The sequence below is a fragment of the Cydia splendana genome, chromosome 2 (assembly GCF_910591565.1).
Source record: "Cydia splendana chromosome 2, ilCydSple1.2, whole genome shotgun sequence".
In the NCBI taxonomy this organism is placed as follows: domain Eukaryota; kingdom Metazoa; phylum Arthropoda; class Insecta; order Lepidoptera; family Tortricidae; genus Cydia; species Cydia splendana.
The window spans coordinates 27,107,409-27,130,350 of record NC_085961.1 but is presented as its reverse complement, the minus strand read 5'-3'; the positions used below and the strand labels follow the sequence as shown (position 1 = coordinate 27,130,350).

The following is a 22,942-nucleotide window of genomic DNA, read 5'->3' as shown; positions in this document are numbered from 1 at the left end:
GTTTCTGATCTTAGTAAACGATATCACAACCGCTTGTCCCTACCCCGAGTACGTGATGTTCGCCGATGACACCTGCATCATAGTCAACGCCGATAATTTCGACAACTTAAAATTGAAACTTGCCCATGTAATGCATCAAATGGCCGAGTGGTTTACGGCAAATGGTATGTTACTAAATGTCGATAAGACTAATATAATTCATTTTCAATTAAAAAAGACACACAACCCAATAAATATAAAAGTGAACGATATCACAGTTCCCCAAGTTGACACGACAAGGTACTTAGGGTACATGATCGACGCCGGGCTGACGTGGGCCGCGCACGTCGACCACATGTTCGACAAGCTGTCCTCGGCATGCTACGCCCTGTCCAGACTCGCGCCCACCCTGTCTGCCAATAACCTGCGTAAAGCGTACTTTGGATAAATATCCATTTGAGTGAAAATTCACTCTGTCTTAATCCAAGGAATTGACTTATGGGCCACGTCGGCCACCTGGGAAAGACTCTTTAAATTACAGAAACGTGCCTTACGCATCATTGATCGGAAACCACTCGACCATCCGGCGAAAGAAATATTTAAAAATCATAAGATCTTAACCTTGCCAAGTATATACAGGGTGAAATTTAATTCACTGGCCAAATTGAAACACCCGAAAGAACTCGAAAAAATATTAAACACGTGTTTTTTCTTTTAATACCGCTCAGTACATTTTTTTCGAAATAACTCATCATCAAGTTGTCCTAAAAACCTCGTACGTTATGGTGAACCGACAACTACCCACTACACCCGCTTCTCTCTTATCAGTTAAGGTCATTGACACCCCGCCCCTCCCGCTGTTTGCAATAGCGTCACCAATTATGAACCCTATTGCAGCGAGATAAGACGCTTACCTACATAAGTTGCTAATTTTTCCTTCATACTTTAACGGGCTTAGATCCGTCAAAATGCAAAGGCAACCCATTTTTAATCTAAAATATTATTTCTGACTAATGATTATTAACAAAACGTCCGTGGCTTAAAAACTATGAGTAAAAACTAGGTCAGGAATCTTTGCATTCAGGCGTATTTAAAAAATTGAATCATCTTATGTACTTACATTTGATTAAAAGTCGACGCAATTAACGAAAGTCCCACGAGATGGTACTCTTGGATTCAATCCTTGTTTGCGAAGGCGTGGAACTGATTCCATTTCGTATAATCTTTGTGCACCACGTAAACACTCACCACTTAATAAATAACACCGTACCATTTCCTAATATTCCCGGTTCGAAAACATTTTTTTAAACCTTAGTATGCGCGCGATTATTATTTTAAGGTTGGCGAGTGACGAGTGACTAATCATTTATGCTTACCGTTATGTTTACCGCTAGCGCGGAATGGTTTGGACTACCCTCGAAATTGATAAACCTGCCTACCATCGCCAACACTAACTAGGTGGACCCTATTGCAACGATTATAAGGTTTAGTGAAGGTCAGATAAGGGTTTTGCTGATGTTGTTGTTAAAACCTACTATTAGGTTTGTTTACATTTGTGGTAATAGGGTGACTACGACTCGTGGAAAGTATTTAAAAATTGAAAAATGAAAATAAAAAAAAAATGTACTCTTTTTTTTCGCTAAATAGATTCCTTAAGTGTAACCTAATGCCTGGAATGAATATGGCCAGTGATTTAAATTTCACCCTGTATATACTGACAGCTTGTGACTACATACGCGAGAACCTACATAACTACCAAACACTAAATAGGACGTCACGTAGGCAACCGCTGCTAATAGCTCCGAACCGGCGGCTGGCGAAGGCCCGTGCAGCGCTCAGTGTTGCCGGGGCGAGCATATATAACCATGTTCCTCTAAACATAAAAGAGGCTAAAAGCAACGCAGCATTCTCGAAAAAACTGAAGGCAATATTAATGGACCTAGCATGTTACACTGTCTCAGAGTTTCTGCAAATGACCAACCCGTTGACCCTAACACATCAAATACCTAATATGTAAATCATAACCTGTAGGTATGTTTACTAAAAACAAAGGAATGTAATAAATAATTTTAAGATAATATACTTAATGCATAATGTAAATAATTAATTAATTATGAACTGTGTGTACCTATTGTGTGACTTATAAATATGTATGTGATATTTACGAATAAATGATCTGAAATCTGAAATCTGCACGAGTGATCCTATAAGGGTTCCGTTTTTTCCTTTTGAGGTACGGGACCCTAAAAACTAAAAAAAGTGACATGTGAATTGATTGTAATGAACTTTCTTCCTTTAATGTCGTTTTAAATATTGATCCTAGAGAAAAGTGTTCAGATGTTTTTTGCAGGAAATTTTATGTAGATTATTTATTCATAAACGGTGTCCTATTTTGCTATGGGACACCGTTTACGAGTTATTTACAAAAAACTAAAAAGGGACTTTAAAATTGATTGTTATTAACTTACCGGCTGCTTTGTCTTTTTAAATATTGATCCTAGCGAAAAGTGTTCTACATGTTTCTTGTAGGAAATTTTATGTTTATTATTTATGTGTGATCAACAGGGTAAAGACCGGTAGTGATCACCGAATCGTAAGAGGAACACTGAATATCAATATTAAACTTGAAAGGTCCAGCCTGATGAAGTCTACGCTCCGACCTACTCGAGCCCATGTTCAAAACCCCGAAAGCTTTCAACTCGAGCTCTCTAACCGCTTTGCTTGCCTAGAGAACTTGGCTTCAGTGGACGAAATCAACGACGGGCTAGTGGAAACTGTCCACACAGTAGGGTCTAAGTTTTTTAGACCCCGCCGTAAAGATAGACCTCAGAAATTGACCGAGCAAACCTTAAACCTCATGGCTGAACGACGCTCGCTACAGTTGCAGTCTCCCGATGACGCGGAGTCATATAGGCAGCTCAATAGACGTATATCTAAGTCCTTGCGACATGATCTGCGTCTCTTTAATACTAACCGTATTAAAGAGACTATTGAGCGAAACCAAGGCTCCAAAGTGTTTGCAAAGGACAAAGCAACGCAAGCAAAGCAAGGGTCTATTGGGCAAAGCCAGCTGACAAAGCTGAAACGGGAAGATGGCAGCATAGCGTCGAGCAAAGCGGAGGTTTTAGGTGAGATCGAGAGGTTCTATGGACAGTTATACACTTCGATCGCAAAGCCCGTTGACAGCTTGGTAGGAGATCCAAGAGCCAAGCTGTCCCGACATTATACCGAAGATATCCCGGACATCAGTCTGTACGAGATTAGGATGGCCCTGAAGCAGCTTAAGAACAACAAGGCGCCGGGCAAAGACGAAATCACTTCAGAGCTTCTGAGAGCGGGTGGAACACCGGTACTTAAAGTCCTCCAGAAGCTCTTTAATTCCGCCTTGTCCGAGGGCATAACGCCTGAAACATGGAATAGAGGCGAGGTGGTGCTGTTCTTCAAAAAAGGTGATAACAACCTATTGAAGAACTACAGACCCATCACGCTTCTGAGCCATGTCTATAAGCTGTTTTCAAGGGTCATCACGAACCGTCTCGAACACAGACTTGATGACTTCCAGCCTCCCGAACAAGCCGGTTTCCGAAAAGGCTATAGTACCATAGACCACATCCATACGCTGCGGCAAGTTATACAGAAGACCGAAGAGTATAACTTGCCATTATGCTTAGCGTTTGTGGACTATGAGAAAGCCTTCGATTCGGTGGAAACATGGGCGGTGCTTGACTCTCTTCAGCGATGCCATATTGACTATCGGTACATCGAAGTGTTGAAGTGTTTGTATAATAACGCCACCTTGTCGGTCCGAGTCCAGGAGCAGAGCACGAGGGCGATTCCATTGCAAAGAGGCGTAAGGCAGGGAGACGTTATCTCTCCGAAACTGTTTACTGCCGTAATGGAAGACGCCTTCAAGCTCCTGGAATGGGAAGGACTTGGCATCAACATCAACGGCGAATACATCACTCACCTTCGGTTTGCCGACGATATCGTAGTCATGGCAAAGTCGATGGAGGAACTCAGCATGATGCTCGATGACCTCAACCGAGTTTCACAACGGGTGGGCTTGAAAATGAACATGGACAAGACGAAACTTATGTCAAATGCCAATGTTGTGCCCATCCCAGTCTCTGTTGGGAACTCGGTACTCGAAGTTGTTGACTCGTACATCTACCTAGGACAAGTAGTCCAATTAGGTAGGTCCAACTTCGAGAAAGAGGTCAACCGCCGAATCCAACTCGGTTGGGCAGCGTTCGGGAAACTACGTAATGTCTTTTCGTCCGACATACCTCAGTGCCTCAAGACGAAAGTCTTTAATCAATGTGTGTTACCAGTCATGACTTACGGCTCCGAAACGTGGTCTTTCACTATTGGCCTCATCTCAAAACTCAAAGTCGCTCAACGAGCTATGGAGAGGGCTATGCTCGGAGTTTCTCTACGTGATCGACTCAGAAATGAGGAGATCCGTAGACGAACTAAAGTCACCGACATAGCCCACCGGATTAGCAAGCTGAAGTGGCAATGGGCAGGCCACATTGCACGCAGAGAAGATGGCCGATGGGGTCGAAATGTGCTCGAGTAGAGACCACGGACTAGCAAGCGCAGCGTAGGACGTCCACCCACAAGATGGACAGACGATCTTGTTAAGGTCGCCGGAAGACGCTGGATGCGGGTCGCTTCCAACCGGCACGTATGGAGGTCCAAGGGGGAGGCCTACGTTCAGCAGTGGACGTCTTATGGCTGAGATGATGATGATGATGATGATTTATGTGTAAGATTTGTTTTTGCTATGCGTCATACTTTTCAAATTATTAACGAAAAAATAAAAACAAGGAACCTTAGAATTTATTATAATTAACTTTCCCTCTTTATTATCTTTTTAAATATTGATCCCTGCTAAAAATGTACTGAATCTTTTTTATTGAAAATTTTGTGTAGATTATTAGTTCATTTTTTTTATATTGGCCACCGTTTACGAGTTATTTACGAAAAACTAAAAAAAGGGACCTTTAATATCACATATCTCACTTCCAGTCAAGAATTCGATCAAGCAACCGGCAAATTCGGATTCAGCGGGGTCTAATTAGGTTAAAAAACCCGGTTGCCAAAAAGTAATATGTTTTGCCAGTAGAAATCGATTTTTACAAAAATGTGACCAGTCTAAATTATTCAATTTGATTAATTTTATAGCCTTTTAAAATATGTTTACACAATTTATCAATCGTGACTGAATTCCGGATTGGTTAGATGGGTGTGTGCCTTTGCTGCCCAACTTGTTATAAAATGACAATATGACGGACGAATGTCTGAAATGTCACCGTATTTAAGAATTATTTTGCTTTTCTTCGTAAGTATGTTGAAAAACATTGTGTGTATAACATATTTGCATATTTATACTGTGATTACCCATTTTATGAAACGTCCGCTAAACTAGCACAGGTTCGACGCTGACAGTGGTCACGGGCGTACTGGCGTGAGGAATAGGCGCAAGGTATTGCCGCGTAGGGTGTAATTTAGTAGGCAAAATGTTGAATTCATCAAATGATGAATGAAAAAATTAACGTATCGATAAAAAGACAAGCAATAATGAAGATTTACTTAAAAGCTATCGACTGAAGTAAGTTTCATATACATTTTCGTCCTAGTACTTCTAACATAAGGAAATAAAGACAGTGTTAGGCATGTTTTCAACTTAAGATTCTATCGAGAAAATAATGAGCCGTCGTGTTTCTGACAAGCAATAACGTAGTTCAAGGACTGAAGTTATACATACTAGAAAATAATGCATGAAATCCTTGTAAAAGTCTGTAAATATAGTGACAAAAAAGTGCATTTTACTACACACCGCGCCTTAATGTAGACAATTTGATGTAGATTACTTATGTGTCAGAACATTTATTGCTACAAGTCACCGTATACGAGTTATTTATAAAAAACTACAAAGGGACCTTAAACCCGATGACTGATCAGTTCATCAGCGTCACAAAACATAAATTGACCTCCGCATTGGATAGACAGCAACATTGAATGTTCCAGTAATCAAAGAAACTTAATTGCTAAATTGGAAATCAAAATAACTAAAATGGGCCAGAATCACCAATTTTAAACTACTACGATTAGTGCTCATCGATGTTAGTGTCGTAAGCGCCATCGACAATAAGGTCCCTTTTCATAGATAATACCACATATAAGTATTTATATCTAAATAAATCCCTATTTCCCTTGGTCGCAGAATCACGCAGGTGGACCAATTTCGCTAATTCTTTTTTTGTTGTTTGTTATTGTCAGGAGAAGGTTCTTATGAAAGAAAAAAATTAAGAAACTGCCAAAATAAAAGGTAGAAACAGGCGAAACGAAGTTCGCCGGGTCATCTAGTTGTAAATAAAAAATAACTTTAAGGTAAAAAAAGTAAAATAAACTGTCCAAACAAGATTTAAATTTGTATAATAGGCATTTCTGTGACCGTTCATTCGTTTGTTCGTTCAAAACGTGTAACTTACTTCAATAAAGGTGACGTTCGGATGTCAACTGCAAATGGATAACTTGCGGCGTCGCTTTCTTCTTTGATAAACTGAGTAATGTTTCCTACGCATTAATGCTGCGATTATGACGTTCATTCCGTCACTAAATTTATCAAGGAAATTAAGAATTATGCAGCTGCAGTTGACATCCGAAAGCCACCTTAAGAAATAAGGTATAAACACAAGAGTTGTTCAGGAGAGCCTAGAGCCTTCCTCAAGAATGCATCGGAGAATGATTATGACAATTCTTCTCCGATATCACCATATCGTCATACGAATACACAACTACTTTGCACCCAGATTTGTATTTAGAGCACCTCCAGCGTATATTGACAGGGTTTTGGGAGTTTTCCCTTGCAGTCTTCAGCCACATGTGGAAGCGGTAACCACGGACGTATAGATGACGAGTACCGGTTATTGAGGTTTCGAAGTAGTATGGTATTATAACTGAAAATGTGAGATTTTACTTAGAGCCGATACATTTAAGGATCATCAATATCATCATTTACTTTCCCTCATGTTACCTGGTGGCAATTATACAAAAAAAAAATTAAGTACAAGTAATAATACATTATCTTTTATGCCTATTTTTTATTACTTAATCGCCTATATGGCATGATATTTTGTCTAATATGGGTTGTTTATTTATCAAACTATATTGTATAAAAAAAAACATAAATTCAATTAAAACTATGAGTATACAAGTCGAATAATAAAGTAAAATATAATTTTATCATCATAACAATTAATATTTAATTATTTATATTTATACACAGTATTTATATTTACATACAGCCTATACCGAACGAAATCCTCCATTAACTTAACGCCATAAACTAATAATCCCCCCCCCCCTATTCATAATCGCGCTACAAACCTCAATTAACAAATAATCGTTTGTCTTTTTCTGTCATTTAGACTTATATATTTGTAAGAAAGGGATAAAACATAATTTAACTAAATCAGGCCCGTAAAGTTTTATGAATAAGGGGGTTAAACTTTTATTTGCTCAGACATTACAGGAGGATGATTGTGCTGTTTATTTACCGCTACCACCATATCGTCCACGGTATGGACGACGGCGGAGCAGCCTTTTTTGTGTAAAGAGCATCTCCATCGGATCTTCAGTTGCTGACGGTTCATCATAGTGTGGTAGTGGTAAAGGTAGCCAGCCATTTTAAGAATTCGAGAACCTTTGGGAGACCTCTCGAAGGTGAAGAATGAATTACCTGAAAAAATTTCGTCTGGTCAGTTTTCCCAGTTAGCATTGTCTAGTAGGTAATATACAATCAAGATCACTAAAAACTTGGTCACTTTGTGTAGGAATTTCCATATAAAGTGAGTCGTTTTTACTGTTCTTAATTGTAATTGAATATCAAAGCTCGATATTTGGATTCAAAAGCCTGGGTCTAGTTAAAGTATATTATTTATATATATATATATATATATATACCTTTTTAACCTAAATTTAAGTCAGTAGGTACTTAGGACGAAAGAAGAAAAGAGAGAAAGACGTGTTAGAGGTAAATGAAACACTATTTTCAATGTCACTCATTTTAATTTACAGATAATATGTACTACATAATAACATAATACCTATATAGGGTAACGAGCTAACGATATTATTTATATCACCCACAGAAACATTTTCTACAAACGTTAAACCTAAGTATTATAAGTAAGTACCTATACTTATCCAATTATATTATTATTATCCAATTAAACACTCAAATACATTTAAACGAATACGACTATAATATGAATATAATTTTATTTTAGGCATCTATTCCCAAAACCGAATAGATGTCTGAAGAATAGATTGAGTTAGACGCACAAAAGCGAATAGAACAGTATGAAATAAACTGAATTCGAAAAATAGAATAAAGTCTCAATTCGGTGATCGTGGCCATTAGACTAGATTTAACTTTCGCTAGGAAAAATGACATTGAAACCATGTATGGTTGACTATGTTATGTACTAAATAGTTAGTAGACTAAACTAACTAACTAATATGGCTCAGCGATCGAAAAAAAGGTCTTCGCCCCCGAAACGAGAGCACACCACTTTTCCCCATCCTGCGCCGTTCCTGCCAATTCTCGGCTTGAACCTGATGCAGATCCGCTTCCACACTATCTCCCCAGCAGTATCTGGGCCGACCTACCGGGCGGCCACCAATCGGTCTGCCCAGGTACGCCTCTTCGCCCTCTTGGCAGCGCGATCCTCTTCCATTCTTAATAGGTGACCGAACCAGCGAAGTCTGTGAGATTACGTTTCGCCCAACTAAACTAAACTATATTCAATTTTGCTTATCTCTCATGTCTATAACTTTGTAAGATATCTATAGTATCTTAAGCGATGATGGCAGTATGGATATTCAGTCAGAATGACTGAGTAACAAAAACCAAAACCCACACTACAATTTCGATTTAAATAGTTATTCAAGAACTTTTTCGAAGAGTTTCTTGCCGGTCCCATAATGGGATACCCTCTTACAATTTAGTAGGGATTTAAAATCTAGAGTTAGAGCCGGTGTAGCTATCTTTAGACGACACAGTCCTTTAAAAAGGCCAGGTTAGACGCTTCACGGCCTTTACTTTCCTGGCTTTATTATTGGTGTACAGTACATTATTGGGTTGATTTCATGTCAAATTATAGAATCCATATCATTTGGCGGATGCGAATGACTATTTTTCGAAGATACCGGTACGTTATCGATGGTATGGACCACAGCCTTACAGCCATACTTGGGGCATCTCCATCTCTTGTTTACTTTGTTCTTATAGTCGCCGTGGACGTAATATTTGTATCCATTCAGGCTCATGACGATGCCGCCAGTTCTAGACACTTTGAACTTGCATAAATTGGGACCTGAAATTGTTAAAAATGATTAATTATTATGTCAGGTGTAGGTACAATTGTACTATAATGACTCGTACTGGGTAAAATCTGAATCTTAAAGACTGTGAATATGACTACGTAATAAAGAGTTGAAGCTCAAGTTACAAATTACCTGGAATTCCTCTGACCTAAGGAAAGTAAGTAAGATCGGCCAGGTTGGAGAGCAATCCAAGATAAAGCGACTTATGGCGGTCACGACCCTCAGTCATGAGGTTTCGACGAGGAAGAGAGAGAAGGAAAGTGAAATACTTGCGTTACATTTCGCTTAAATGTTTATTAACATAAACATAATTTTATATTGATCGAATAAATTGTTTTCTATTCTTTTACATTTTTTACATATATCTGATGGATTTGTGTGTGTGTATGGTCGTTTTTAAATGACACTGGTGTGTCCTCGATAGTATGTACTACCGCTTTACAGCCTTTTTTATAAAGAGAGCACCTCCATATCTTCTTGGTTTTGTTCTTATAGCCGTTCAAGACGTAGTACTTATACCCGCCCACGTGCAGGACTTGCCCGCCTTTACTGTTGTTGTCGAAGTAGCAAGTATCTGAAAATCAAATAAATATACCAATTAAGAGACATTGAATGTTTACATGTTTAATCAAGAACAAATGCCAAAATTTTGTATAAACGAATAAAACCACAAAGGCTCTCGCACAATTTCGTTCTAGATTCATTTAGGTACCCAATAATCAACCAAAGTATGAATATGTTCATTTCACATCGAGGCCGGTGCGTCTCCAATCGTGTAACTATTACCGCTTTACAAACCTTTTTGTAAAACGAGCACCTCCATATTTTCTTGATCTTGTTTTTATAGTAGTCCATAATGTAATACTTAGGTCCTTGTATGTACTTATTGCAGAGGTAGTACTGGTCTACTGGTACCCGTTGACGAATATGGATCGGCCGACTTTACAGGTCGTTTTGAAGTAGCAAGAATTGTTTACAAATAAGATAAATATATGAATACAATTTCTATGAGATTTTTCAGAACGTACCTAACCAAAAGCAGGACACACAAACTATCAGGCTAATATAAGCTTTTTAAATATTTATTTACTTTTATACTTTTGTCTTTTGTTCATATCATACACATACATAAGCCTTCCTGAAAACTGTTTGACAACAGTCTAAACTTATCAAATTTTGCATATAAGGGCTCTTAGTCAGTGTTTTATTACAGGTTTTCTTAAACGTCCACGAGTAAAAAAAAAGACTAATTTGACTAATTTAGTCGGTCCGTTATATTAAATGTATATATTAATATGGAAGGTAAGAAGACGCGTTAATTAAAAGAGGTTTTATATATTTTATTATTAACTAAAAGTGTACAATTTCAATGGTGAAATCTATCAATTTAACATTTTTTCGGCCTTAAAAGTTTTGTCTGTATTTCTCAAATCCTTTTATGAAATAAACAGCCTACTTTTCTTTTATATGCCACCGTGTTTCTTGGTGGAGGATCTGGATGTGAATGATCGTTGTTCACGGAGACCGGTACGTCATCTACAGTGTGTACTCGCGCCTTGCAGCGCCTATTGAAGCGGGAGCATCTCCAAAGCTTCTTGATTTTGTCTTTGTATCTATTGCAGAGGTAGTATTGGTGCCCATTGATGAATAAGGACCTGCCACCTTTAGCGTTCGTTTTAAAGTAGAAATTGTCTGTAATTTAGATAAACAGATTAATATAATTAATTTTTCAGAACATAACCAAGATACAAATGAGCCGGCCAATAAGTTTTTTTTTAATACAGTTATTAGATAGATAGATAGATAGATCCTTTATTGCAAAACATTTTCGTGACAAAAAAATAAAGAACTTATAATAAAAATAAAACTAAAACTAATGTCTAAGTACTATACTTACTAAATAACTTAATACTAGGTTTTTTTTTGTCGCGACTGTGTAGTCGCGTTCGTTTTGAAGTAGAAGTTTTCTATAATTTAGACATATAAAGTTTGCTATAATATTTCTGAATACGTAACCAAAACACGATAAACAAACGAGCAAATCAATAGCATTTTTTTAAATATATTTTTACCTTATTTTTTAAATCATACACACAGACTTCCCAAAAACTGTTTAATTGCAGTCTAAACTTTTCAAAATTTACAAAATCAGGACTACGAAATTTAATGACTCCGTTTTAAAATAATTGATTTATTAATATGGATGAAAGGAAAACGCGCTATTAGGGACTAGCATTTATTTTGTTACAATTATTAAAAGAAAAGTGTACAATATACAAACAAGAATAATGAACTATAGTTCCATTAAAAATAAAGCATAACTATGATAAACTATTTTAAAATCGTAGAGTACTTAGCATATTTAATAAAGTAAAACTGGCTGTGACTTACACTTATTAGGAAAGCTGGATAGATACAATAGACCGACCAACCTCACAGGCAATTGCCCAATGAACCTCAGCTTAAAGTCCCTAAAACAAATAATGAATGTGGCAATAGAGTCTGGAATGCTTACTTGCCTACTATTCTAAACAACTTTCCTAATAAAGTATTTATTACTAGAAATAAGAAATAAGCCTAATAAGATTAAGTATACCTAGGTACAATTATAAAAAAAAGAACTGAATTCAATAGTACAAGAATAATTAATAGTTAAGTAAGCACATAAATAGAATACATATACACATAAACATATATAAATACATAATGATAAAAAATATTAGAACTTAAGACTAGGTAATAAGTCCCCCACACTACCCAGTTAATACAATCTTAAATATTAAAAATTGTAACTAGGTTTAAGAAATTGTATATAATGCTATTATTATTTGAAATAAACAGATTTTAATTTTAAATTAAGTATACTTAATTTGTTTTTAAATTATTTCACTTTTTTACTTTTTTCTTAAGAGTTTTGTTTGTAATATTTCTCAAATCCTTTTGTGAAACAGACAGTTTAATTTATTTTTCGTTTTACTTTTATATGTAGGAAGATGTGAATGGTATTCTTTCATGGAGACCGGGACGTCATTGACTGTGTGTACACTTGCCTTACAGCCTTTTCTGAAAAGGGAGCATCTCCATATTTGTCTCATCTTGTCTTTGTAGTAATCGTCGAGGTTGAACTGGTACCCGTCGATGACTAAGGATCGGCAGCCTTTAGCGTTCGTTTTGAAGTAGAAATTGTCTGTAATTTAGACAAATATATTAATACCATTGGTATGAGATTTTACAGAACCTAACATAAAACAAAACACGCAAACGACCAGACCAATAGTCAACCATTGGGTTAAACAGAAACCGTTTGGTGTAGGATTGTAAAGAGTGGATATGAAAAAAGACACAAGTCGAGAATAATCATATATATAAAATTGAAAAACCAGAACGGGATAAAAAACGAGCGAAGAAGAGAGATGGCCCCTTACAAATTTCTAAAAAAGTTTTTGACACGTATCTCGAATACAACGCACGTATGATAAGAAAAAACTGTTTAAATCTATTATCTACATATGAGAATAAAACTAGAGCATAAAAAACTATCGCTTTCGATGCGTATTTAATTTACAATAAGCAAAAGAAATTTTCATAACAATCTTGATTTTCCGATGATCGCCCATTCTCGGCAACTCTCGGTTGTTTTCGTTTGGCGGTGCTACAGACTAGACCAAATTATCCGTAAGTTAAAGTAACCTAAATTATGTTTGTCATGTTGGTATACAGGTGTTTCTGAGTTTTTTTACACGAAGTAAAATAAAAAGTGCTGCCAACCTCAACCTTAGTCCATAGCCCATACGAGTGCCTTATGCCATTTATGACATATCCATCAAATGAATATTATCGTATGATTATCGTGTTAATAATTTGTATTTTATTGTTTTGAATTTCTTTTTGAGTTATATTATTCAGATTGAGTTTCACGGCTTCGGCAAACATTGCCATTCGTCCGGGGAACGGGCTGCCGAGATGGGCCAGAGAACCCATCAGTTTAAGGGATGGTGCCCGTAATAATGTGTGTGTGATAATTATACTTTAATGACTTTACAGATATAACCAATTCGGGAACTGTTTTCTAGCGTAATACGATGCGACTCGACCAGGTAGGATTTTTCTTGCTGAACAGTCACCATCAGATATATCGGAACGGCTGAGGTATTCACAAATATCTGAACAATGTAAATTATAATGTAGTTAAAGTGCATGCTCAGATATTTTGGAGCTCAAGGGTTGCTCAAGATCTGATCAACCTCGGCCATGGCGACTGGCGAGAGCTATCGCAAGACCGGGAAACATGGTGTGATCTGGTGTCGGAAGCCAGGACTCATTTTCGGTCGTTGCGTCACCGTAGCCGTCGTAAGTAATGTCAATATCCAGACAGGGAAATGGGGACTATTTACATTTGTATGAAAATGCGATTTATGGGCGGTGGTGGTCGTACATATTCGTCTTAAGGCGGAAATTATTCTAATGAACGTGTTTGCAATTGGGCTTATAAAAATAAATAATAATTTTGGGTTAGCATTTGAATCACGCATTATAGGGAGGGGCGGGGGGAAGGGTGGCATTTTATAGGGGTTGGTCACCCCTTTCAAATGACACCCGATTTGTGTCTAGGAGACGCGTAGTTTTTTTATACATGTTTGAAGTTGCGTTCACAACACACCTGACTCGCTGTCAAAAACGAAATACAGTGCCAGAGTCACCGTTAGGTACGACGACGAGCGAAGCGAGGAGGAGTGTTAGGTATCTTGCGTTCACAACACACCCGACTCGCTGTCAAAAAAGAAATACAGTGGTCAAAAACATGTATACGGACAAAGTGCTCAAAAACATGTATACGGACAAAGTGCTCAAAAATATGTATACAAAATTCCAAATTGGTTACCCTTTCGTACGCTTTGGTTGTATTATTGAACATAACCTCAAAAAATAAAAATAAAATATTGTCGTGGTAACTATTGATTTCCTAACTTTGGGGACATAGATGTAACAAGTAAATTGAGGTAGATATGGTACCAGGCGCACGATCGTGAGCCATTAAATATAGGTTCCGGAACCTATATTTAGTTAGTCGTATGGGTGATGCCAACCTGTCAAGTTGTCAAAATCGTTGGATCAAATTTTAGTCTTGTCAACTATGAACGTCACACGTCTACATAAATAAAAGGTCATTGTTTGGGGATGGGTTCGGGGGGGGGGGGTCCTACTCCCTCCCCCCTCCCTATAATGCGTAATTCAAATGCAACCCCATAATTTTATGTTGAAACAAATTTTAAATAAATACCTTCGTAGATGAAAAAATACAATCTTGCCTTTTATCAAATCACATAATTTTTTGAGAAATTTGCGAAGTAAGTTATCCAAATATCGGTTACAAATAAGAAGTCCCTATCACAGTTATAAACCCTGGCAGGGTTCAATACATAATAATATCGGTATTTAACGAAACATAAGACAAACTCTTTATTTCATTTACGCGAGCGGAGCTGCGGGCCCGTCTAGTATGATATAATATTTACACAAATATACAATGCACCTCTATTTCTTAATTTCAATTTCAACTACTCAAAAGTTATCTGGCAAATATCGCTTTTTAGCGATACGACTGCCTATTTTTTACACTGTTTAGGAGGATGTGAATGGTAATTTATCATGGAGACCGGTACGTCATCGATTGTGTGGGTGTACGCCTTACAGCCTTCCTTGAAATGGGAGCATCTCCATATCTTCTTTATCTTGTCTCTGTAGTAATAGCAGAGGTAGAACTGATAGCCGTCGATGACTATGGATCGGCCGCCTTTAGCGTTCGTTTTGAAGTAGAAATTGTCTGTAATTTAGATAAATATATTAATACAATTGATTTTTCAGAACATAACCAAGATAAAAACGAGCCGTCCAATAAGCACTTTTTTGAAAACATTAAATTTATTAGATTGATAGATGGATAAAAACTTTATTGCAAAACATTATCGTGACAAAAAAATAATGAACTAAAATAATTACTAACTAACTACATAAGGTGTATTCGGGTATTACCGAATGTCGGATAATTCCGAAATTCAGATGAAAATCACCCTTAATTCCATCATAATAAAAGTCTCTTTTCGGAAATATCCGACAGTTTTCGACATTCGGAATTACCCGAGTAAACCTAGGATTTTTTTTGAGCGGGTTTAATTCGGCAGATTCATGTAATTTTTAAGTCGTAGTATTCGTTTTCATCGCAATCCCATTAGAATCCCAACAGAATTGCGGTGGATGTGTATGCTCATTTCTCACAGAGATCGGATTCTGTAATATCGTGTACACAGTTGCCTTACAACCAGTCTTGAAAAGGGAACATCTCCATATCTTATTGATATTATTCTTGGACTCGTTGCGTTGGTAATACTTGTAACCGTTTCTGTACATGGTTTGACCGCCTTTATGGTTAGTTTCGAAGTAAACTGCGTTATCTGAAATCATTTGAAAAAAAATATGCTAGCAATAGGACTTTCTGAAGAATAATAAACGTAAAAATGATGCTGGTACCTATTCACTATCAGAACAAAATCTTATCTTAATTTTATTAGTACTTAGGTTTCCATATGTATAAATAATTGGAATACCCTGACAAAATTCCGGACATCACACTGAAATTCCCGACATTTCCTGGATGATCATTTCTTTAAAAATCCGCCCATGAAATTCCTTATTCCAAAACCTTTCGTAGGCCACCAGCAGCGCCTTAACTCTGCACAATAGGTACACTGTAGGCCATCATAACCTGATATCTGACCAACGCAAAATTTTCAGCTAGCTTCTGGTGGTAGTAGTCAGCTGATGTTTCTAAAAAACCCTGATTCTCTCAAATTCCTTTTCAATATTGACAAAGAACCAAAAATCCTAACATGACAGGGGAAATCCAGACATATGGAAGCCCTATTACTACTAGAACTTAAATATAAGGTCACTGTGGGTAAGTCCGTCTACAAGGCAAGTCCGTCAACACGTTATAACTTTTGAATTTGAAGGCGTATGCGACTTTGGAGTACAGTCGATTAACCAGTTTTTCGCGCTAGTTCCGTCACTGTAAAACAGATGGCGCTGTGACAACCAACTTCAGAGCAATCAGCCTCAACAAGTCATTTCGTGTTTTGAATTCGAAGTCATAGTGCGACAGCCGTTCGAAAAAAAATTGTTAAAAATAGTTTTTGAAAAGATTTTGCATCAGAAAGTAACTACGTAGTTAGCATAAGAACCACCTGTCTTTATTCTATGTTTAAAATATCAGAACTTAGCTTAGTTTTGTAATTATACGTTCCACAATTTATCATTTTAAAATTTGACTAAGTTGGAAAGTCCGTCTATTATGTTCAAGGCAAATCCGTCATCGCCGGACTTTCATTAAATCAGAGATTACCAACTGTTTTTGCGACTTTATTATTATAACGATTTGATAAGGTATCAAGAAAGCCTCCTGACTTTGCGCATGATGTTACTTTATTAAATTTTGATCTCAGTAAATTAAAAGAAACGATTAAAATTAATTTTATTTTAAAATTACTATTGATCTTTTATTTCGGAAACCAAAAAAATTACTACGTTTAATTATTTGCCAAAAAATGTTTACCACCCCATTTTCGTAGTATATACCGGCCGGACTTGCCTTTGTTTTAGAAAAATGGTATTTATTTCGAATCTGAACCGTATATTAACAAGTTTAAAGTACACTTTTCATTGTCTTGATTCGTTCTTTTTAGGAATTCGACTACAAACATATACGCACCCATAGATTGGCTGATATCATGACTAGACGGACTTCACTTAAACTGCACGGGAAGTCCGTCCGAAGAATTTTAAAAAATACTATTGTTTTTGCTTAATTTGTGTTTGAAATGATCTATCACGAAGGCTAAACTATTAATTATTAAATTCTTCATCGTATGCGATTATAAGCAGCAACGTAGGTGAATAATTAACGGAACTAGATCACTCCAAAGTGAAAAAAAAAAAGTATGCCGGGCTTCCCCACAGTGACCTTACTATTAATTCTTATCATCTTTATTTTTAGTAGGTTACCAACCACACCAATAACAACCATTTTACCACATCCATATTTTCTTGGTCTTGATTTTGTAAAAAGTAGCAAAATATTACAGTGTCAAAAAATATGTAGGTAAACACGCACTTTGTACTCAAGTCCGGAAGGGCGCGCGTAGATAATTTTGTCGTGTAGAATATACATGTAAATATGCCACACAAAACAACCAATAAATAGTGTATTTAAAGAGTAAAACATAATAGGCACTTTTTTATGCATGCACCTACCTAATATATTAATATTAAGTAACAAAAAGGAATAAGGTCTTAGTATGGAATATAATAATTCGTTATATACTGCAACATGTTGCAACAAAATGTGTTTAAAACGATGCAAACTAAATAATAAATAATCGTAAATCTGACTCTTAAAAATAAAACTGAAGTAACGGACAACATTTTCGTAATGTAATTAGTATACTTATTATAACATGTACTAATATAACAAGTGTTTAAAATTATTTCAGACCATAGGCGTTTCAAGTTTAACTCTTTCAATTAAACAGTGTTAGTAATAACAATAGTTAAGACAACTAATTATATAGGCACGTTTAGTAATAACGATAGTTAAGATTTAACTAATTATGTAGGCACGTCACAGTTGGGTACTTAAGGGTGAATCTATTATTTATTGTTGTTATTCTCTCCCAGCAACCAGACAATAGTAGTACAGTTTGTTAAAAGAACCACTCGTACCACGTTATATTGTCGTGCTTGATAGTAAGCCCATTGTGAAAAGAACGTATAACAATCACAAGAATGAATTTTTAGTTAATTTAAATGTCATAAAATCAGGGTTCAAAGAACTGACTCAGTAGACCGTAACTGTAGCAATAGCTGGTTTGTTACTGCACACCGTTGTATGGGGACCTTGCACTTTGAGACTATGCGCTGAAACTTGGCACAGTTGATTCTTAGCTGGTCTTGAGCAGATACAGACCGGGAGACCTCGAGAGCCACCTCTCATTTAGTGGGGAGGTAGGGGGAAAGTTCGACGCTGCCGCGCTTCACTTGGAGCAACATTTCTCTAAAACTATACCTATTAGGGCATGTAATATATCATTTTCGGATAAATTAAGGATGAGGAATCTAGTTTTGGAACAAAAACAATGCACTTTCTAACAAAAAAAAAGCATAAAGTAGAAAAGACTAAAAAACGTATTTTTGATTTTTTCATAATTACCATTTTTTTTTAAAGTGTAGCAGGAATCTGAAAACAAAAAATACAGTCGTAAAGCTACACTTATTACGTTTAAGAAAATATATAGTTTAATATACAAAACTGTTGATAAATTGGAGATAAAAAATAATATTAAGCGTGGGTCAGAGTGATCTCAATACAAAATATTATGAATGTGGGAAAGTTACTTATAATTTGTTCTACAATCGTTTATTTTTCTTGTTTTTCGTAAATAACTCGTAAACGGTAGCCCACAGCAAAAAATTATCTTTTACGTAAATAATCTGTTACAGATTTCTTATAAAATAAGTACTACTGTTTTTCGCTACCATCAATAACAAAAAAAATATTGAAGGGAGAAAATAAATACTTAGGTCCCCTTTTTTAGTCATTCGTAAATAACTCGTAAACGATGGCCAATAGCAAAAAAATTATTAGTACATGAATAATTTACATAAAATTTCCTACAAAAAAGGTCATTCAAACTTTTTCGCTAGGATCAATATTAAAAACGATATTAAAGAGAGAAAATAAATTCTAAGGTCCCCTTTTTAAATATTGATCCTAGCGAAAAAGTTTGAATAACCTTTTTTGTAGAAAATTTTATGCTAATTATTCATGTGTTAAAATATTTTTTGCTATTGGCCATCCTTTACGAGTTATTTACGAATGACTAAAAAAGGGGACCTTAGTATTTATTTTCTCCCTTCAATATTTTTTTTAATATTGTACTTAGCGAAAAAAAGTAGCACTTATTTTATAAGTAATCTGAAACAGATTATTTACGTAAAAGATTTTTTTGCTGTGGGCTACCGTTTACGAGTTATTTACGAAAAACTAAAAAAATAAACGATTGTAGAACAAATTATAAGTAACTTTCCCACATTAATAATATTTTGTATTGAGATCACTCTGGCCCACGCTAAATATTATTTTTTATCTCCCATGTAACAACAGTTTTGTATAATAAACTATATATTTTCTTAAACGTAATAAGTGTAGCTTTACAACTATATTTTTTGTTTTCAGATTCCTACTACACTTTAAAAAAAAAATTGGTAATTAGGGGCTATTCATAAATTACGTCATTTCAAATTAGGGGGGGGGGGGGTCTGGACATCGGATGACGGTAGCATGAAGTAGGAGGAAATGGGGTCATTTGAAGCATGATTTTTGGATGGTTATAGGGGGGGGGGGTCCAAAATCGTCAAAAATCGATGACGTAATTTATGGACAGCCCCTTATGAAAAAATCCAAGATACGTTTTTTGTCTTTTCTACTTTATGTTTTTTTTTGTTAGTAAGTGCATTGCTTTGGTTCCAAAAAAAATCCTCATCCTTAATTTATCCGAAAATGATATATCACATGCCCTAATAGGTACAGTTTTAGAGAAATGTTGCTCCAAGTGAAGCGCGGCGGCGTCGAACTTCCCCCCTCCCCCCCTCCCCCCACTAAATGAGACGTGGCTATCGAGGTCTCCCGGTCTGTATCTGCTCATGACCAGCTAAGAATCAATTGTGCCAAGTTTCAGCGCATAGTCTCAAAGTGCAAGGTGTCGTGCACTAACAAACTAGCTACAACGGGTGACAAGAAAATTGATTCACCCTTAGGCTTAAAACGCACTGCGATTAATTTCTGGCGGTTTCAGTCTTGTAAGTAAGTAAGCTCTTTATTTGCATTAAATGTAAGCATCATCATTCTTTGCATGTTCTTGCAAGTGCATGCGCTTATAAAGCATTCCGTAGGTACGTTACACATTTTGCGGTTCTGAAATCGCAAGAAATTAATCGCAGTGCGTTTTAAGCTTTAAACAGAATAATATTTTCTTGACAAATGATTATGCTCTTTCCTCAAAGAAATAAGTTGACCCTCAATAGTATAGGCAACCGCCTTGCAACCCTTCGAGTGGCTCGCACACCTCCACAATACCTTGTCCTTGTACGTATAAGTCCTTTGGGACCTAGCGTGGTACCTATAGCCGTTACACTCGAGTAGTGGATTCCCCTTTTTGGATAGGACATATTTGTAATCCGGAAATTCTGAAAAAGAATATTAATTATCAACCTATAAAACCGTTAAATATAAGTCACGGTCGTGACTTCAAATGAAGTTAACAATTAATGAGTATTGGCCCATGATTTAGATTTTACAAAAGGAGAATAATAATCCAAAAGCAGCTAAACCACAACATACCTACTTTAACATTATTTTGGTCACATAGATGTCTAAGTTTTCTTCGGTGCCGATCCGATAAAAAAATTGTTTTCAGTACGGTCTAGATAGGTAAATATATAGGCACATATTAAATTAAAGATTCACCAGTAGGTATTTGGACCTTAGCCAGAAGTTAAAAATAAAAACAACATTGAAAATAAAACCACCGATACAATATGACATATTTAATTAATGTAATTATATATTAAATAAAAATCGTACTGAAAATTTACATTAATATATTCACTATCAATTAAAAAGAATTAAATATTCCTGGCTCATAATTTATTTATTTACAAGGACAATTGAGCTTAATTGAGAGCGAAGGACGTGCGTGTATACAATCGAACTGCACCTTGTGCGAATATCCACCTATATTATTTTTGTACATTCTATCTTATTAACAATATCCACTTGCATCTCGCATAATATTTATAACCGGTAGACTGCTGTTACGATATAATACTCACATTTATAGACGGGTCTAACGCGAATTTTATTCAATTACCTTGATTTACCGACGTTTCGACACAGGTTTCACTGGTCAGCCGCGACCACGAAATGTGAGTTAATATGTTCTGTTACGATGTTTAGTAAAAATCAAAGTCGATTCCAAGATAATTGTCATTTCTGGCAGCAATGCAATCTTAGCAGCAATGCTGCTCTGCAACGCAGCTGCAGTCACTATCCGAATGTTAAGCTGTGAGACTCATGACCAGACTTCGTAAATTTTATAGCATTTTCGGTGCAGCGGAGCGGTGTTAACGGAATTGGTATAAACAATTTAAACCCTAATGGTTAATTAGCGTTAATTACGTTACTATTAGCCTTAATTTACCATTTCAGGATGGAATTATCTATACCAATTCCGTTAACACCACTCCGTTGCACCAAAAATGCTATAAAATTTACGATGTCTGCTCATGACGCTGGTTTTCAAGATAACCAAACGAAAAACTCAAACTGGACATATACCTAACAAAGACAACATCTGTGAACTTATTATACTCAAATAACCATAACCATACAAAAATATACACATAACCTTTCGTAAAATCGATCCGATAACAAAATAAAAATATATTAACTAATGTTGATTTTAACATCTAATTTAAAATTTGTTACGTTACATTATAGAAACCAGACATTATAAATTTTCCAGGTCCGTGATTATGCTCCTTTCTCACAGAGACAATTCGGTTCTCGAGAGTGTAGACAACCGACTTGCACTTTGTCCGCGTATGGTTTGCGCACCTCCATAATATCTTATTCTTGGTCGTCATGTACATTCTCTTGCACCTCGCATAATATCTGTAACCGTTGCACTCGATATGCCGAGACCCTTTTTTGGACATGACAAACTGGTAGCCCGGAAATCCTGAAAAATGACAAGACCTTTAGTTTATTACTGTAAAAAAACCTTCCAATTAAAGTCACATATGAAATTATTGGGCCGTGTCGTATGATTTTTATTACCAAAAACGAAATAAAACTGCCATAAAAAATAAAACAGTATTGTGTAAAATCATATTTTATCTAAATTAATATATAACTATTTGAAATACCTCATATTTATAAAAAATACAATCAATAAATGTTGCTTTCTAACTTTAAAACCTTTTTTTTTAAGTTATTAAAATAGATAAGAATATATTAAATGATACATGTCCCAAAAACCACATCACATTAGTCAATGTTTATTGAAATAATTAAATTATTGATATACCTATTTCAACATGAACATTCGAAATAAAACATAAATAAATAAGAAAACAAAACGTTTTTAATTTCACAATAAAATATGATTACCTAAAACATTGAGCAAACATTATTTATTTTGACATTCTTATGGTACATAATAAGTGGATATCTATACCGAAAGTAATGTTTTTATTTTACCCTTCCCTTCACATATCCGTTGTTTTAATGGTTAACTATTAATGTGGAGTCCGTTAGCCCGTAGGATGAACGACATTCGGAGGATCGCGGGCACTTCTGGATGAAACCAGCCAGGACCGGGATAAGAGGCGTACACACTACACAAGGAGATGCCTATGCTCACAAGTAAGCGACAGGAGTCTAAAATGATTGATG

The 22,942-nt window shown here is 36.0% G+C and overlaps 1 protein-coding gene across 8 annotated transcripts in view; it reads right to left on the bottom strand.

Moving 5' to 3' along the window:
- Positions 1-22,942, bottom strand: part of LOC134806060 (protein tramtrack, beta isoform) — a 552,198-nt gene that overhangs the window by 69,833 nt on the left and 459,423 nt on the right. Inside the window, exon 5 of one of the 8 annotated variants that reach the window (XM_063779307.1) lies at positions 21,955-22,226. The exons of the other annotated variants lie outside the window; for them this stretch is intronic. Within the exon in view, the coding sequence (XP_063635377.1) occupies positions 21,970-22,226 (257 nt within the window). The 3' untranslated portion in view covers positions 21,955-21,969. Of the gene's footprint in view, positions 1-21,954; positions 22,227-22,942 lie in introns of those variants that run through there. 8 annotated transcript variants of the gene reach the window in all.